This window comes from Ornithorhynchus anatinus, chromosome 10 (assembly GCF_004115215.2).
Source record: "Ornithorhynchus anatinus isolate Pmale09 chromosome 10, mOrnAna1.pri.v4, whole genome shotgun sequence".
NCBI lineage: Eukaryota > Metazoa > Chordata > Mammalia > Monotremata > Ornithorhynchidae > Ornithorhynchus > Ornithorhynchus anatinus.
The window spans coordinates 2,907,230-2,923,423 of NC_041737.1; the positions used below are offsets into that span (position 1 = coordinate 2,907,230).

A 16,194-nucleotide genomic window follows, 5' to 3' on the forward strand; every position below is an offset into this window, starting at 1 on the left:
TCTCAAGCCCCGCAATTTCCTTCCCAGCTGCTGAAAGACAAAAAATCCCCACAACCCTAAAAAGCCATTTTTAAAAACCAAAACCATTATCCTTTTCTTAGGAGAAAAAGCCATCTTAATAAAGTATCCAATCCTGTGATTCTTTTTGAAGTACTTCTCCTCACTTCTTCTGCAAGCTAAGATAAGATAAAAACTGTCCTGGGAGGGAAGAGAAACCCTTGGAAAACGTACAGCAAGGTAGAACCTTCCATGGGTCCCCAGTTCGGCGAACCACCGAGAGTCTCGTCCAGCGAGGGGCTTTTCAGGTGGACTCCACCATTTCCCCCGGGTGGCCGCTCATCTCGACTCACCATTCCTTCTCTCGTCCCCAGCTTTCAGCCGTGCCCCCATTCCCATGGCTGTGGTCCGCAGGGAACTGTCTTGCGAGAGCTACCCCATAGAGCTTCGCTGTCCGGGAACCGACGTCATCATGATTGAAAGTGCCAACTACGGGAGGACAGATGACAAAATCTGCGATTCCGACCCCGCTCAGATGGAGAATATCCGCTGTTATCTGCCTGATGCCTATAAGATCATGTCTCAGAGGTACGGTGCTTAACTTTCTCTTCTCCAGATTAAAGCTGTCCCGTGTGCGTGGAAGCACGTTACTTGGATTACATCGATCGAAAACGAGTTGTTTCAGTCGCGGGGAGTTCGGGACTCGAAACACCTTGTGTTCTGGGCGGATTGCGTTAGCTTAATCACCGATTCGGAGGAAATTCTTCAGATTCGGGGTGGGTAGTTTGAAGCTACTACCGTGACTAACTTTTTCAATCCCAAGTCCTTTATGATTAACCAGCCAATAGGAGAGTGCTTGACTCCTTGGCCCTTCGTCATGATTTTACTGTGTTAGATGCTGCGGAGTTGCAAAAATTAAAAAATAATGCAAAAACACCCGCAAAGTCCAGAAGCATTTAGTTTCATCGGACTGTGGAAGAGGCTGGAAAATGCAACAGCAGCACCACCGGTTGTGACCAACACCACAAGCCCACGCGTGCCCGTTGTGACCGACCCCCCGAGCACACTCATGTCCATTTCTTCCTACTCCAAATACACCTGTGCCAATATGGGGATCGTGTTCCACAAGGACAGATACCTGTTGTGGTTTCTTTATTCTGCTGTCTTGTTACATCCAAGTCATGACATCAAAACGTACGTTCAGGTAGGACTGAGTACCTAGTCATTTGTAGAGACTCGCATTCATTCAGTGAGCGCTCACTAAGTCCTTATTATGTACTAAGTGCTTGAGAGCGTACAGTACGCTAATCGGCCGGCAAGCTCCCCGTCCACCGCGAGCTGGAGGTGGAGACAGAAGTTAAATAAATAATGAGCAGCAGAAGTAGCAGTAATACTATTTATGGATTGTCCACACGGTACAATAATAGTGGCGATAATTGCCGTGTTTGTTAAGCACTTACTATTTATTAAGTGCTAGGATAGATACAAGTTAATCCGATTGGACACAGTCCCTGTCCCATATGGTCTCTTGTTCTGAGTTAAAAGGGGAATAGTTATCGACGACTCCTTTTCCAAACAAGGAAACCGAGACCCACAGAAGTTAAGTGACTCGTTCAAAGCCACGAAGCAGAAAAGTTGGACAACCGGGTGTTCTGACTCCCAAGCCCGTGTTCTTTCCACTAGGCCACGCTCCTTCCTAGTGCACCGTACTGAGCCCTTGGAAGTACAGACAGAAAAGTGGCGTGTTCCCTGACTACGAGGAGTTTGCGATCTAATGAGTGAGTGTACATGCAGTGCTTGGCACATACTTGGCTGAGAGGATAGAGCACGGGCTGGGAGTCAGAAAGACCTGGGTTCTAATCCTGACCCCTGCCACACGTCTGCTCTGGGACCCTGGGCAAATCACTTGATATCTCTGGGCCTCAGTTACCTCATCTGTAAAATGGGGATTAAGAGTGTGAGCCCCACGTGGGACAGGGACTGTGTCCAACCTGATTGACTTGTATCTACCCCAGGGCTTAGAACAGTGCCTGGCAAATAGTAAACGCTTAACAAGTACCATCATGGCACTTAGCAAATAGTACCACTGTCATCATGTGATATATTTATTCCTGCCTCTCCACATGCTAGTATTTGGAGTTACAAAGTTCGTCCGTGTTAGATTGCACCTAGGTATCCCTTCCCCCTCCAGATCCTCAGCTTACTGTTGTTAGTGGAATTGTTGTTTTTGTTATTTCTGCTTCTCCCTTCTAGCCTTCCCACGGAGTAGGCTGCCTCCTTAAGTGCCAAGGCTTCTTTTACCTCCTAGTTGTGATCTCTTTTCTCTCCCCTCTCCTTCTGATGTAGCCCAAGGAAGCTCACTCTGTTCCCTAACACTCAGAAATGGGAATCTAAATGCCATCTCCATTCCGTATTATTTGCCAGCTCAAAGAAGAGTCTGAAGCAGCAGGACCGATTTAAAATGACCCATATCCTTATCAGGGCAAAGCACTCAAACAGGTTTTAGGGAACTATACAGTTACGTGCCTTAAGTCACAAAAAGGTTCTCTCTCATAAAGATTTGTTTGAGATAAGGCCAATGAATACAATTGATTAAAGTGTCTCTTTTGGGTTAAAAGAAATCTTGTAATTAATCCCTTGTAGTTTCTCGCTAGGATCCATTGGTTTTCACCTCTAGACTGTCAGCTTGTCCTCTGGACTGTAGGCTTGCTGTGGGCAGGGACTGACTGTGTGTGTTACGTTATTATAATATAGTCTCTCGTGCTCCTAGTTCAGTGCTCTGAACACAGTGAGCACACAATAAATACAATTGACTGACTGACTAACTTAGGTTGATTGAGGTTCAGATCCAAACCTGCCACTCTTGTCCAGGATTCAAGGATCGAGGTAACCTTGCAAATGTTTGTCTTCAGAGCTTTCCCGTCCAAAGGAACCTTGTCTTAAATGCAGAGAGTACATTTGGAATGATTGACCATTAGGCAGCTGATTACCCAGGGAAATAATTGAGTCAAAACACCGTCCACCTCGCCGTTATCTATTAAAAGCAGCTTTATTCACAAACTCCTTTTCATATTCAGTTAAATACTGGTGGCATTGCAAAAAGGAGTGCTTCTTTGTGATTCGGTAAACACCGCAAAAAAAAAGCATAGTCTTCATTATTTCCATACAACTATTCCTGCTTCACTGGTTGTCTTGTGCCAATAATTTTGTGGTCCCCCAGCGACTTTGTCCTTGTGAAATGGCCAAAGTACATAGAAAATGATGAGTAATAGCATGGGGGTTTAGTAGGTGTTCAAATTAACATTGCTAATAGAAAGATGGTAACACAAGAACATGACGTTTATTGATTAAAGGCATGGGGGATTGAGAAAAAAAATATTCTTGGCATGCCTGCTAACAGCACTGTCCTATTGAGAAATTTAACAAATGTGAAACAGTGGGATTGATCTGTTCTCTTGAAGAGGCAGATGTTAGTGAGTGAAATGTTTTATTTTCTACCAAGATTTTCCAAGCAATATAGATTGTGTTGTGTCAGGGTTAGGCTCACCACCCCTCACTCCCCAATAATTTAATGAGAGCATGTATGTTATTGCTTGCGTATCTCATTAATGATAATAGGAATGAAAATGGTGGTGTTTAGACATTTCTCTGGTATTTAGGTTCCAAGCACCATTATTTTTATTAATATTATTTATTGAATGCTTACTATGTGCAAAGCACTGTACTAAGTGCTTGGGATTATGTAGACGGGGGAGAGTCTAACTAGGAGGGAAAACAGCTATTGAATCCCAATTTTACAAATGAGGCAACTGAGGGACAGAGAAGTTGTGACTTGCCCAAAATCAGACATCAGGTGCGTGGTGGAGCCAGGATCGGAACCCAGGTCCTCTGACTCCCAAGCCTGTGCTTTATCTACTAGGTCAGGCCACATTGCCACCATTCTACTAAGTGCTAGGGTAGGTAGAAGTGAAATGTATTGGGCTCAATCCCTGTCTCTCATGGGACTCATAGTCCGTACCCCTAAAATGATCACAATCTGTCCATCACACCTTGATATCTCAGTGACCCAGATCTCGTGCAGTGCGAGAGGTGATTTTCCCATTGCTAATTCTCTCTCGTTGAGGTTCAACAATCCAGCACGGCCGACGCATGCCGCCAGAACGGACCCTCTGGTCATATGTTTCTGTAACATGGACGGCAGCTCCACAACTGCCAGATTTCCTGGTCTCCCTACGATTTCCAGTGGAATTGTTATCATTCTCCTGTTGAGATCATTAATGGCTCCAAACGTAAGCCCTTAATCTGGTGCCTGTTGTGAAAGTAAAATAAAATCTAATGGACCCTCTGGAGCTGCGGAGCAGGTGGGCTACACGCACCGGCAGTCCATCGCGGTAGTTAAAATACTTTTTAAAAAAATCCATGGGAAATAATTGCTGGGAGCCAACTCCGGGGTTTCAGAGTCATTCCTGGCTCTAACACAGAGGAGATTTGAGTTGGAGCCCTGGAGCTCCACTGCTGGGATCTGAGCACGCATCAGTAGTATTTATTGAGTGCTTACTATGTGCATATTACTAGACTGAGTGCTTACTGAGTGCTGTACTAAACACTTGGAGAAGTACAATAAATCGATGTTGTTCGACACAATCCCTGATCATTAGGAGCTTCACTCGCAAAGTTTATATGAATGTCTTTCTCCTCCACTAGACTGTAAGCTCGCTGGGAGTAGGGTATACGTGAGTTATATTGTACTCTCTCAAGCGCTAAGCACGGCCTGCTGCACCCAGTAAGCGCAGAATAAATACCCTTGAATGAATCGAATGAATGAAGAAACGTCGCATAGCAGCTGGGGAATCGGCGGCTGTGACCCCCGTTCCCAGGTTTTCGGCCGCCGGGACAACGGCTCAAGTCGCGATGTATTTGGGGGTGGGGTAAACTCTCACATGGCCTAATCACCTGCACCACATAGTCCCTGAAGCAGCCTGGGAGACTGAGTGGAAAGGAGGAGGTTTTGAGGTTGAAGTAGTCATAGGACAGTATTGATGGAGTGCCTCTGGTGGGCAGTGATCCCGTCTACCAACTGTGTTATATTGTTCTTTCTCAAACGCTCAGTACAGTGCTCTGCTCACGGTAAGCACTCAGTAAATACCTTTGATCGATTGATTTGATAACGGCATTCAGAGAACGAGAAGCGGCGTGGCTCAGCGGAAAGAGCTCGAGCTTGGGAATCAGAGGTCGTGGGTTCTAATCCCGGCTCCACCACTTGTCTGCTGTCTGACCTTGGGCAAGTCACTTAACTTCTCTGGGCCTGTTATCTCTAAAATGGGGATTAAACTGTGAGCCTCACATGGTACAACCTGATTACCTTCTGTCTACCCCAGCGCTTAGAACAGTGCTCGGCACATAGTAAGCGCTGAACAAATACCATAATCATTATTATTATTCCGCTTTTGGGACAGTACACCGCTGATAAATCTTGTGTTTTCCTGCCCACAAGGACTTACAGGGGAGATACATATCTCATTCATGACTATAGTATTCATATAGTATTCATATAGTATTCATGACTATAGTAATGTGATGATACCATTCCTATTCATCTAATTCACTCAGATGCTTTGGAAGTGGTGTAAAAACCCCTCTAGATCTTCCAAGTATCTTCATGTAGAATGATCTTTCTTTTAACTCAACTCTTGAAACTAGTCCATATGTGCTGGTTGGTGGTAAGTTTCAATCAACGATTCAGTAATAAGGGCTTTTTAATTCCTCATGTTGCCCCTCCACCATGTGCAGACACTGTACTAAGCTCTTCGAAGAGAACCAAAGAGTTAGAAGACACGATTCCTCCCTTTAAGGAGCTTGCAGTCTAGTGGAGAGGTTTTGTTAGGTTTCTCTGGCTGGCATGAGGTATCTGCCACTTTCCTTCCAGATTTTCTTCTCCCAGGTGCCACGCCAGTCTTAAAAATTTCTCTTACCCATCTTTCATCTCCTCTCCCGGTCAACGATTAGGAGTCTCCCAAGAGAGGGCCAGTGAAAACACATTCAAAATGTATTTTCTAAATGAAGAAAAATGGCACAAAATATGTCGATTTATACAGTGAATTTAATGAAAATAAAGTATTTCAGACAGTTTTCATTACATGCAACTATTCATCAACGTAAAACAATAGCCACGATTTATGCAGAGTCGTAAAGCTCAATTCGCATCCCAGCTGAAGTCTAATAGGCAGGATCGCATCTTTGGATCCATTACCCCTCGGCACTTCCGACAATCTCTGCTGATCACGTGTGAGATCGACAGATCGGCACCTGTAACGGTATAACGAGCGTATGTAGCTCCTCAACACGGGCGTATGGGAAGAGCAGTTATGTAACTGAGGCCCCACTGTGCCTTCATCAGCTAACTCAAGAGCCACATTTATATTTCAACAACTCCCAGTTTATGAGGTAGAAGGGTTACTAGCAGGAAGACTTAGGGGAGTACATTGAGAGGGTATTTGTCTATAGTCTCCGCCAGAGTGGATCCTCCTGGAACATTTCCCTCCGAGATAAGCACCCCGGATTATAGCTCCGAGGGCCCTGCCGGGCACGAGGAGGGTGTTCGGCAAATATTGATTGATCGCTGATCCCCAGTTCCTTTTCGCTGAGTTGCTGTGGGTGACTTCGTGTGTCACAGGGAGAGAGGTGAAAATATTGGTTTTGACTCAGTGGCGTAGTTGACTTTTATTGGCGAGAAGCAGGGATAGGGATTTTCATCCATTTTTAGATCTTGGGCTCCTATCCTCTCAATTTCCCTTTTTGTAAATGCTACTTAAGTGCTGCATGATGCCAAGATCTTTGCTCAGCGTTAGGGTAGTTACTCAAGTCAATCAGAGCAGACCCTGTCCCTACCCATCCATCACGGGCTCAGAATCTAAGGGGTAGAGAGAGAGGATATCTCATCGCCATGTTAGAACCCGGTTCCTCTGACTCCGGGCCGATGTTCTTTCCCCTAGGCCACGCTGCTTCCCTATGACCCCTTGCCCATCGCTACAGAGCAAGCTATTGTCAGAGATAGGACTTGAATCTACGTAAGAGAAGCAGCATGGCCTAGTAGGTAGAGCAAGGGCCAGGGAGTCAGAAGGATCTGAGTTCTAATCCCGGCTCTGCCACTTGTCTGCTCTGTGACCTTGGGCAAGACACAGACACTTCTCTGTGTCTGAGTTACCTCATGGGATTAAGACTGAGAGCCCCATGCGGGACATGGATTGTATCCGACCTGATTAATGACCTTGTATCTACCCCAGCTCTTAGAACAGTGACTGACACAGAGTAAGCCCTTAATAAATACTAAAAAAACCAAAGAAAAAAAATTGGGTCTCCTTCCCAACTTAAGTCCCAGACTCCTCTGACTCTTCTTTACTCTTTTCTGTCCTCAAATAATTTATATCTAAAAGGAGAGACTGTGATGGAGCCGAAGTATTTACAAAGTAGTGGAGCAGGAAAAATGGACAACGGTAGGAAGACTTTATCTGGTAATAGTACAGATACGTGAGGATGAAGTAGTTGAAACAATATGCAGTAAATATAAAATCAGCTCTGTCTAGGTGGCAAATTTTAATTAAGAGTTGCAGGAGCCAAGATCTTAGAGGCATTGTGCAGTTCCCAAAGTAGTGGTTGTATTTTGTTTGTAAACAAAAAGGCTAAAACCTAACTCTGGTGCCCGTTCTCCAAGATGGAAAGGCCAACTAATGAAAAGAAAGGGTGTAGGAATTTATTCTATGTTCCATGTCTACAGTTGAGGGTATGTGACCCTGTTTTCTCTGGAAGCAGTTGGGTTGAGGGCCCTTTGGATAGGAGCTGTTGGGATGCTCCCTCAGTTCCTCCCTCCCACTTGAATTGCTACCCAGAGGACTAATCATTTTAGGTCATTCTGACCCGCTAAATGTCCTGGAGAACCTGAGTCATTCATTCATTTCATTCATTCAATAGTATTTATTAATACTTACTTACTATGTGCAGAACACTGTACTAAGCGCTTGGAATGTACAAATCGGTACCAGATAGAGACAGTCCCTGCCCTCTGACGGGCTTACAGTCTCATGGGGGGAGAAGGACAGACAAGAACAATAGCAATAAATAGAATCACGGAGAGTCACGGAGAGTCTTCATCAAAACCTGGAAGTAACTTAGAGAGAAAAGTGCTGAGGGTCCTAAGCTTCTAGCCCCCAGGCCAAGCAAAACATTAACTCCTTAGAAGATGTTTTGGATCCCTTTTCTCATAGATCTGCAAGGCAAAGGCCAGTTTAGTTTCCTCTTCGTTTCTGTATAGCCAAAAGCCCCTTCTGCTTCAGAGGCTTGTGGACCTTTTCTGCTGCTGTATTCTCTTTGATGTCAGGAAGCTCTCTGTTTGACCAGGAGCCCTTGGGAAATGGAGGAAAAGAGGAATCAGGCCTAATTTGAATAATAATCGGGAATTGACTGAAGCTGTTTCCTTGCCAGAAAACTTTTACCAAAAAAGACACAAAAAACTAAAATGGAATAGTCCGTGTTGGTATGGGAAATGTTCTTTCTCCGTAGTGCCTCTCTCCCTCACTCCCCCCAATAAAATTCACAGAATTTCAATTTGCTTCTTTAATTGGATGATCTGTCACGGCATTATGACTTACCTCACGATCCCTTCCTATTAAAATAGCAATTTCAGTCCTGGTAAAATGCACAGTGGGGAGAGCTGGAAGCAGAATAAATAAATTGGGTCATTGTTCTTTATCCACTTCCTGCCTGCTCTCCTCTTTCATTCCCTCCCAAAACAGTGTTAGGGCTGCTTTTCTCCCTTATGCTTGGTGTGGTTGTCAGCACCTATCTACTGCAGTGCAGGAGAATGGGGGCTTTAGGGTTAGTGTTCTTGCCAGCGGTCCTGGATTTGGGCTGTTTTCTACACAAGAAAAGTCATTAGAGCACTTTTCTGGCCCTGGATCTTTGAGATTCCCAATGTTAGGCTTCTCGCCTGCTTGAGCCACCTATCTGGCCTGCAGGGGTAGAAGGAAAGTGCTATGTCTTGTCCTGATGTTTTGTCTCATCTCCCTGAGGCATCCTGTCACCAGTCCCCACCCCATTTTATCTTTAGATTGTGAGCCTCCGAGACAGGGACAATGTCTAATTCCCACCCGCGTATTTTTCCCGGCCCTTAGTACAGTACCTAGCCCATGTTAAGTGCTTAATAATTAATCAGTGGTGTTTTTTGAGTGTGTACTGTGTTAGAACACACAAATCATTTGGGACCCGATTTTGCGCGTTCTTCTTCCAGTCAGCGTGCTCTTTGACAGAGAAAGTAAGGGCCCCTTTGGGTTGTAGTACAGGCATCCGTGTCTTAATTGTAGCTCATCACAACCGATATATTGGAACAACCTCTCCGGGGCCATCTTTTCATAAAGGAGGTGGGTAATCTTTGAATTTTATTTGGGGTTTATACAGTTTCCTTTCTCAGTTACTTTGAATTAAATTGGCTCCTGAACCACTAAAGAGTATAAAACAGAACATATATTTAATTGTACATACAATTTGAATGCTGTTTTTTTTCAATCCACTTCCCCCCAACACTAGGAATGGAAATCACATGGGTTTAAATTGCTGTTTCGTTAGCCGTTTCACTTTCTAAGGATAGGCTTCCTTTCCCCCGCCTTTCCGTCCCATCCATTAATGAATACTTTTCAATTAGCTAGGTTACAATATGCAGAACATTGGACAGAGTTGGGAAGAAAACCTGGACATCGATTCAGGCACGTGCTTCAGACGATGAGAAGCTCTCAGGCGTAGTGGGGACTGAGTAGACCCTCGGGGAAAAACATAGCAAGACAAACCTCGAGTAAGTCACTTAACTTTTCTGTGCCTCATGTACCTCATCTGTGAAATGGGAATTAAGACTGTGAGTCCCATTGGGGACAAGGACTGTGTCCACCCTAATTAGCCTGGAAATACCTAGTGCTTAGTAAACTGCCCGGCACATAGTAAGTGCGTAACAAATACCTAAAAAACAAAACAAAATTGTTCCCTAAATGAAAAGCAATTTTAACAGAGCACACACAGCGGAAAGGGGATTATCAGTCCCGCTTGGGTTTATCAGGCACAATCTCACGGGCTGGGGAAAATCTCTCTGTCATATCCTTGACGTCTTGCGGTGCTGTATTTATTACAGGAAATGGTATTACGTCTGATATAGAACAACGCATTCTATCGAAACACAAGCTCACACTCACATTGGCTTTTCCTTCTTCCTCGGATAACTCTGGCCACTGTTTAAACTCGATTACCTCCTCCTATATGTTATTCATTTGTGCCTGTTTTCCTCGTAGGCCGGAAGCTCCTTGCAGGTAGGGAACATGCGTATTCACTCAGTGGATGCTCCCAGGCGCCTGTGGCACTACTAGTATCGTTTGATTCCAAGGGCTTGTTTTCCAGCCTCCTCCTCTGCAATGCAGTGTACGATAAGGCGTTCTCTAAGTTGACTGGCAATGAGTATTGTTGTTCTACATTATTATTGTGGCGGGTGATGATTACAAGTGAAAATATCTAAAGAAATCCAATAGCCTTTTCTCGGACGTTTAAGATTCACAAACAGAATGAACCTTTAGCCATTATAAGTAGTGATCATTCAAAGATATGAATTAAACGTGATAGAAATCGGGGCTAGCCCTGGAGTAGCATGGAGGCTGGGGGAAAAACTGCTGCGAAGCTGGCTTGACGGTTGGGAAGGTGGAGGGAACGAGCTATTTCTCGGTGCTGTACATCATTCCCTAACACTTTTCCGTCCTCCGTGAGGCACAGACAAGTCAGTTAACTTCTCTGTGCCTCAGTTCCTTCACCTGTAAATTGGGGATTAAATACCTGTAGACAGGGAGCCCCTTGTGCGCTAGGGATTCCTTCTGCCCTGATGAGCTTCTTTGTATCCCGGTGCTTAATACAACAGTCGGAACTTAGTAAGTGCTTAGCAGATACCTCCCTTCCCAGCCTGGCCTGAACCATGAACCAGAGGAGTTGGGGTTTGAGCTGTTTCCACCCTCATTGGCTAGGTTTTCCCAGGTGGATCTGCTCTACCAAAACGTATGGAGGGAGAGGTGTCCCTCAAAGTGTAGCGCCTGAATGGTGGACCAGTTAGCCCTGATACAGTGCCAGCAGAGCTGAGTTCAACCGAGTCCAAGGTGGAAGGGCCGATCGTTCCCTCAGAAGTATTTATCGAGGGCGTATTCTGTGCCGAACTCCGTAACAAGTGCTCGGGAGTTGGGGTATTTGTTTAAACACTAATAATAATAATTAGGGTATTTGTTAAGCGCTTTCTGTGTGTCAAGCACTGTTGTAAGCGCTGGGATAGATACGAGGTAGACAAGTTGGACACAGTCCCTGGCCCGCATGGGGCTCATAGTCTCCATCCCTATTTTACAGGTGAGGAAACTGAGGCCCAGAGAAGCAAAGTGACTTGGCCAAGGTCACACAGCAGACAAGTAGAGGATCGGGATTAGGACCCACGACCTCTGACTCCAGAGCCGTTGCTCTTGCCACTAGGCCGTGCTGTTTGCGCACCAGGGCTAATCTGCCAGCACTCTATTAAGTGTAGATACACGTTAGGTCGGACGGAATCCATAAAAGAGCTGCCCTTGAATTTATAACCTAGTTGAAAAGATGGACACTCAATATCATTCCAAGTAGAGAGAAACAACAGAACTAAAAGCTAGGTATTTACAGTTTAGTGGGGTAACTTCTTAGCACGTGAGGGAAATGGCAGGAGCGGGTGAGGAAAGAGTTAGAGAAGGTCTCTTGGAGGGGATGCAACTTGAGAAGGAATTTGAAGTTGGGATGAGTAGGGTTTTGCCACTTGTGGAAGTTCCAGGAAGAAGGGAGGACTGAGAGAGGTCACAGTATTTTTTTTTGATGGTATTAAAGCGATTACTGTGTGCCGGGGAGGACTGAGAGAGGTCACAGTATTTTTTTTAATGGTATTTAAGGGCTTACTATGTGCCAGACACTACGCTCTGCGCTGGGGTAGATACACGGGATTTAGATTGGACGCAGTTCATGACCCACATGGGGCTCACAGTCTTAATCCCTTTAGGATTAAATTAAAAAGTAACCGAGGCACGGAGAAGTTAAGTGATTTCCCCAAGGTCACACAGCAGACAAGTGGTAGAGCTGACATTAGAAGCCAGGTCCTTCCGACTCCCGGGCCCAGACTCCATCCACTAGGACAGGGTTGGCTCTCGAGGAGCGAAGAGTGCGAGCTGAGGTACAGTTGGAGAGGAACAGAAGCAGCGTGGCTCAGTGGGAAGAGCACGGGCTTGGGAGTCAGAGGTCATGGGTTCAAATCCTGGCTCTGCCACTTGTCAGCTGTGTGACTTTGGGCAAGTCACTTGACTTCTCTGGGCCTCTGTCACCTCATCCTTCAAATGGGGATTAAGACCGTGAGCCTCACGTGAGACAACCTGATTACCCTGTATCTACCCCAGTGCTTAGAACGGTGCTCCGCACATAGTAAGCGCTTAACAGATATCAACATTATCATCATTATTATTAACTGATCTCAACCAAAAGTACTCGATCGTCTACTGCTATTACTAGGAGGAGCATACCCCAGCACTTACAACAGTGCCTGGCGCATAATGATCGCTTAACGAATACTATATATTCTTTCCTCATCCACTGACGTGCTATCCACCTAGTTGAAACATAAACACAAGACCAGGGCATCCTTTAGCAAAATGTTTTATCAGTTATTTGCGTCGTTCACTCTCCACTGTCAGAGAACGTACATCCTGAACTGTGCATAAATCCATCCGATCCCAGCCTGTAATTAGATGCGGTTAAATGTCAGAGTGGTCGTATGAGGTTGGGGCGTGATTAATGATGGTGCAGATTTTTCCTTGCAGTCTGACAGGCTTAAGGGGCATTGCCAGCTACTTATCAGAAATACTGTGGAGTCTCAGTGTAGAGGCCTATTACCTATTGAGGTGTCATAACAATCCCCTCGGTTCTCCATCTCCAAACGAAATTAATAACATTCTTCATTCAGACTTTCTAGAGTCAGAAAAGATTCTAAGTTACTATTTTCTTTTTTTTTCTTGAAAAACTCAAAAACACTACCCTTCCACCTTTTAGAAGTTAATGTGAAGTAACGTAGTTTAAGTACCTCACTGTAGGCTAACTCTAGACTATAAGATCACTGTGGCCAGGGAATGTCTGGTATATTGTTATTTTGTACTCTCCCAAGTGCTCAGTGAAGTGCTCTGCACCTAGTAAATGCTCAATAAATATGTTTGGCTGACTAGCTCTCACCCTCTCCTAAGAACTCTGCACACAGTAAGTGCTCGGTAATGGCGATAATGATGGTATCTGTTAAGCATTTATTGTGTGAAACACTCTTTTAAGTGCTGGGGAAGATACAAGATACAGAGATACAAGATATAGATACAGAGAAGCAGCCGTTGGCTTAGTGGAAAGAGCCCGGGCTTTGGAGTCAGGGGTCATGGGTTCGAATCCTGGCTCTGCCACTTGTCAGCTGTGTGACTGTGGGCAAGTCACTTAACTTCTCGGTGCCTCAGTTCCCTCATCTGTAAAATGGGGATTAACTGTAAGCCTCACGTGGGACATCCTGATTACCCTGGATCTACCCCAGTGCTTAGAACGGTGCTCTGCACATAGTAAGCGCTTTACAAATACCAACATTATTATTATACAAGATAATCAAGTTGGGCACAGTCCCTGTCCCACTTGGGGCTCACTGTCTTATCCCCATTTCACAGAGAAGCTAACTGAATAATAATAATAATAATAATAATAATAATGTTGGTATTTGTTAAGCGCTTACTATGTGCTGAGCACTGTTCTAAGCGCTGGGGTAGACATAGGGGAATCAGGTTGTCCCACGGGGGGCTCACAGTCTTAATCCCCATTTTACAGATGAAGGAACTGAGGCACAGAGAAGTTAAGTGACTCACCCACAGTCACACAGCCGACAAGTGGCAGAGCTGGGATTCGAACTCATGAGCCCTGACTCCAAAGCCCGTGCTCTTTCCACTGAGCCACGCTGCTTCTGTACTGAAGTACAGAAAAGTCAAGTGACTTCTCCAAGGTCACACAGCAGAGAAGTGGCGGGGCCAGGATTAGAACCCATGTCCTTCTGACTCCCAGGCCTGTGCTCTACCACCAATTGATAAACTTTATGAGAAATGAGAGAGTTTCTTTTGAATGAAGAAATTTATCTTTCCAACCTGCTGCCAAAATGCCTATGTTTTGGAGTTTCTTTTAATGCAGAAGTTTTCTTTAACACTTGTTTGCCGAATATGCTTTGAAGAGAAGCTATTTTAAAGGTTTCTGTGAAGTTGCAGTATCTTTATTTTCTCTTCTGTTTTTACTCCCAGTAAAATGAGAATAGTTTGGGAATGGTGGATGGCTGTTGAAATCTTTCCAATGTGTTTTCTTCAGTAATGAATCACATCGCACCCTTGACTTGGTTGTCTTCAGCGGGGAATTGTCTTGTGAATGTAGATATAACAGACCGGGCCTGTTGATATAATGAAGCGGTTCTAGCAAAGAACACACACAGAAGTGGGTATTCTACTTGGACAGCCGAATTGTGCTGCTGCCTCAGAAGTGATCAAGCATCGTATTAAGTGCTAAGGTGAGGACAAGACGACAGCGTAGGTAGACATTCTCCCTGCCTACAAGGAGCTTACTTGCTCAGAAGCAGGATGGTCGGACTAATTGGACTAGTTAATGCCTGGAGCTTCAGATGGCCTCCAAACTTTGAATTTTTGACTCTCGTACTAAGGTAAAATTCCAGTGATTCAACACCAGCAGGAAGAATGCCAAGGTTTTTCCAGTGCATATTTCGTGTTGAGCCCTCTTCCAAAGGGGCCTGAGTTTATAAGGCATATTTATTTTCAAGAGCTAAATGGTGGCGAAGATTTCCACCCAGATCGACAGAGGAAGGTACTCAGCTCCATAAGTGCTGTGGGACTGAGAGGGGGGTGAATGAATTGAGCAAATAAGCGTGAGGCAGAAAGGAGTGGGAAAAGGGAAGATGAGGGTTTAGGGATGATCTCTTGGAGGAGATGTGCCTTCAGTAAGGCTTTGAAGGGGGTGGGGGGAAGTCATTGTCTGCCAGTTGTGAAGAGGGAGGATGTTCCAGGCCAGAGGCAAGTCTTGGGCAAGAGGTCAGAGGCGATGTAGATAATAACGATGGCATTTGTTAAGCACTTATTATGTGCAAAGCACTGTTCTAAGGCTGGAGAGGATGCAAGGTGAACAGGTTGTCCCACATGGGGCTCAGTCTTAATCCCCATTTTCCAGACCAGGAAACAGAGGCCCAGTGAAGTGAAGTGACTTGCCCAGGGTCACACAGCTGACAGGCGGCGGGGGGCGGGATTAGAACCCATGACCTCTGACTCCCAAGTCCGGGCTCTTTCCACTGAGCCACGCTGCTTCTCTATGAGATCAAGGTACACTGAGTAGGTTGGCGGGCTGGGTTGCGGTAGAACAGCGAGGTGAGTTAGGAGGGGGCAAGTTGATTGAGTGTATTGGTTTCAGGCCACTATGCATTTGTGCTCTTCCAATTATCTCCTCTAGCACTTCTGAATGTAGTGACTTCCATATTCTATTACTTAGGCGTCTATTACTGCGTGTCTACTTTCTCAATTATTTTAACGTTGGTTTCCGCAACATTGTTTTATTTGGTGTTGGTTTTTCATCATGGTCTGCCTTCCACCTGGAATGTCCTTCCTCTTCTCATCTTCCAGGCTCTTTTGAATTCACATCTCCTCCGGGGGGCCTTCCGAACAATCAATCAGTCAATCCCTGGTATTTATTAAGCACTTACCGTGTGCAGAGCGCTGTGCTAAATGTTTGGGAGAGTACAATACAACAAAGTTGGTAGTGAGGTTCCCTGCCCACATGGAGTTTACGATCTAGTGGTTTTCTCTGGCTAATCTCTAACTTTCCCAGAGTATATCCCCCAGCTGCTCTTTCAGCAATTCCAATTCTTCCTCACTTACTGGGGTAATTCACCCCCATCCCCACTGTAACGTTTATGTAAGTATCTTTACTCACTATCGTTCTCTCCTGCCTGTAATTTACTTTAATGTCGGTCTCCCTGACTAGATGCGTTGAATTCTCCCAAGTGCTTAAGTAACATCTCTCTCCCCTGTAGACTGTAAGCTCCCGGTAGGCAGGAAT

The 16,194-nt window shown here is 45.2% G+C and overlaps 1 protein-coding gene across 17 annotated transcripts in view; it reads left to right on the top strand.

Annotated features, from left to right (window-relative positions):
* ADGRL3 (adhesion G protein-coupled receptor L3) overlaps window positions 1-16,194 on the top strand; it is a 609,412-nt gene that overhangs the window by 314,539 nt on the left and 278,679 nt on the right. For all 17 annotated transcript variants that reach the window (XM_029072997.2, XM_029072999.2, XM_029072998.2 and 14 more), the window contains one exon: window positions 372-585. In XM_029072997.2, coding sequence (XP_028928830.1) covers window positions 372-585 — 214 coding nt within the window. The remainder of the gene's footprint in view (window positions 1-371; window positions 586-16,194) is intronic.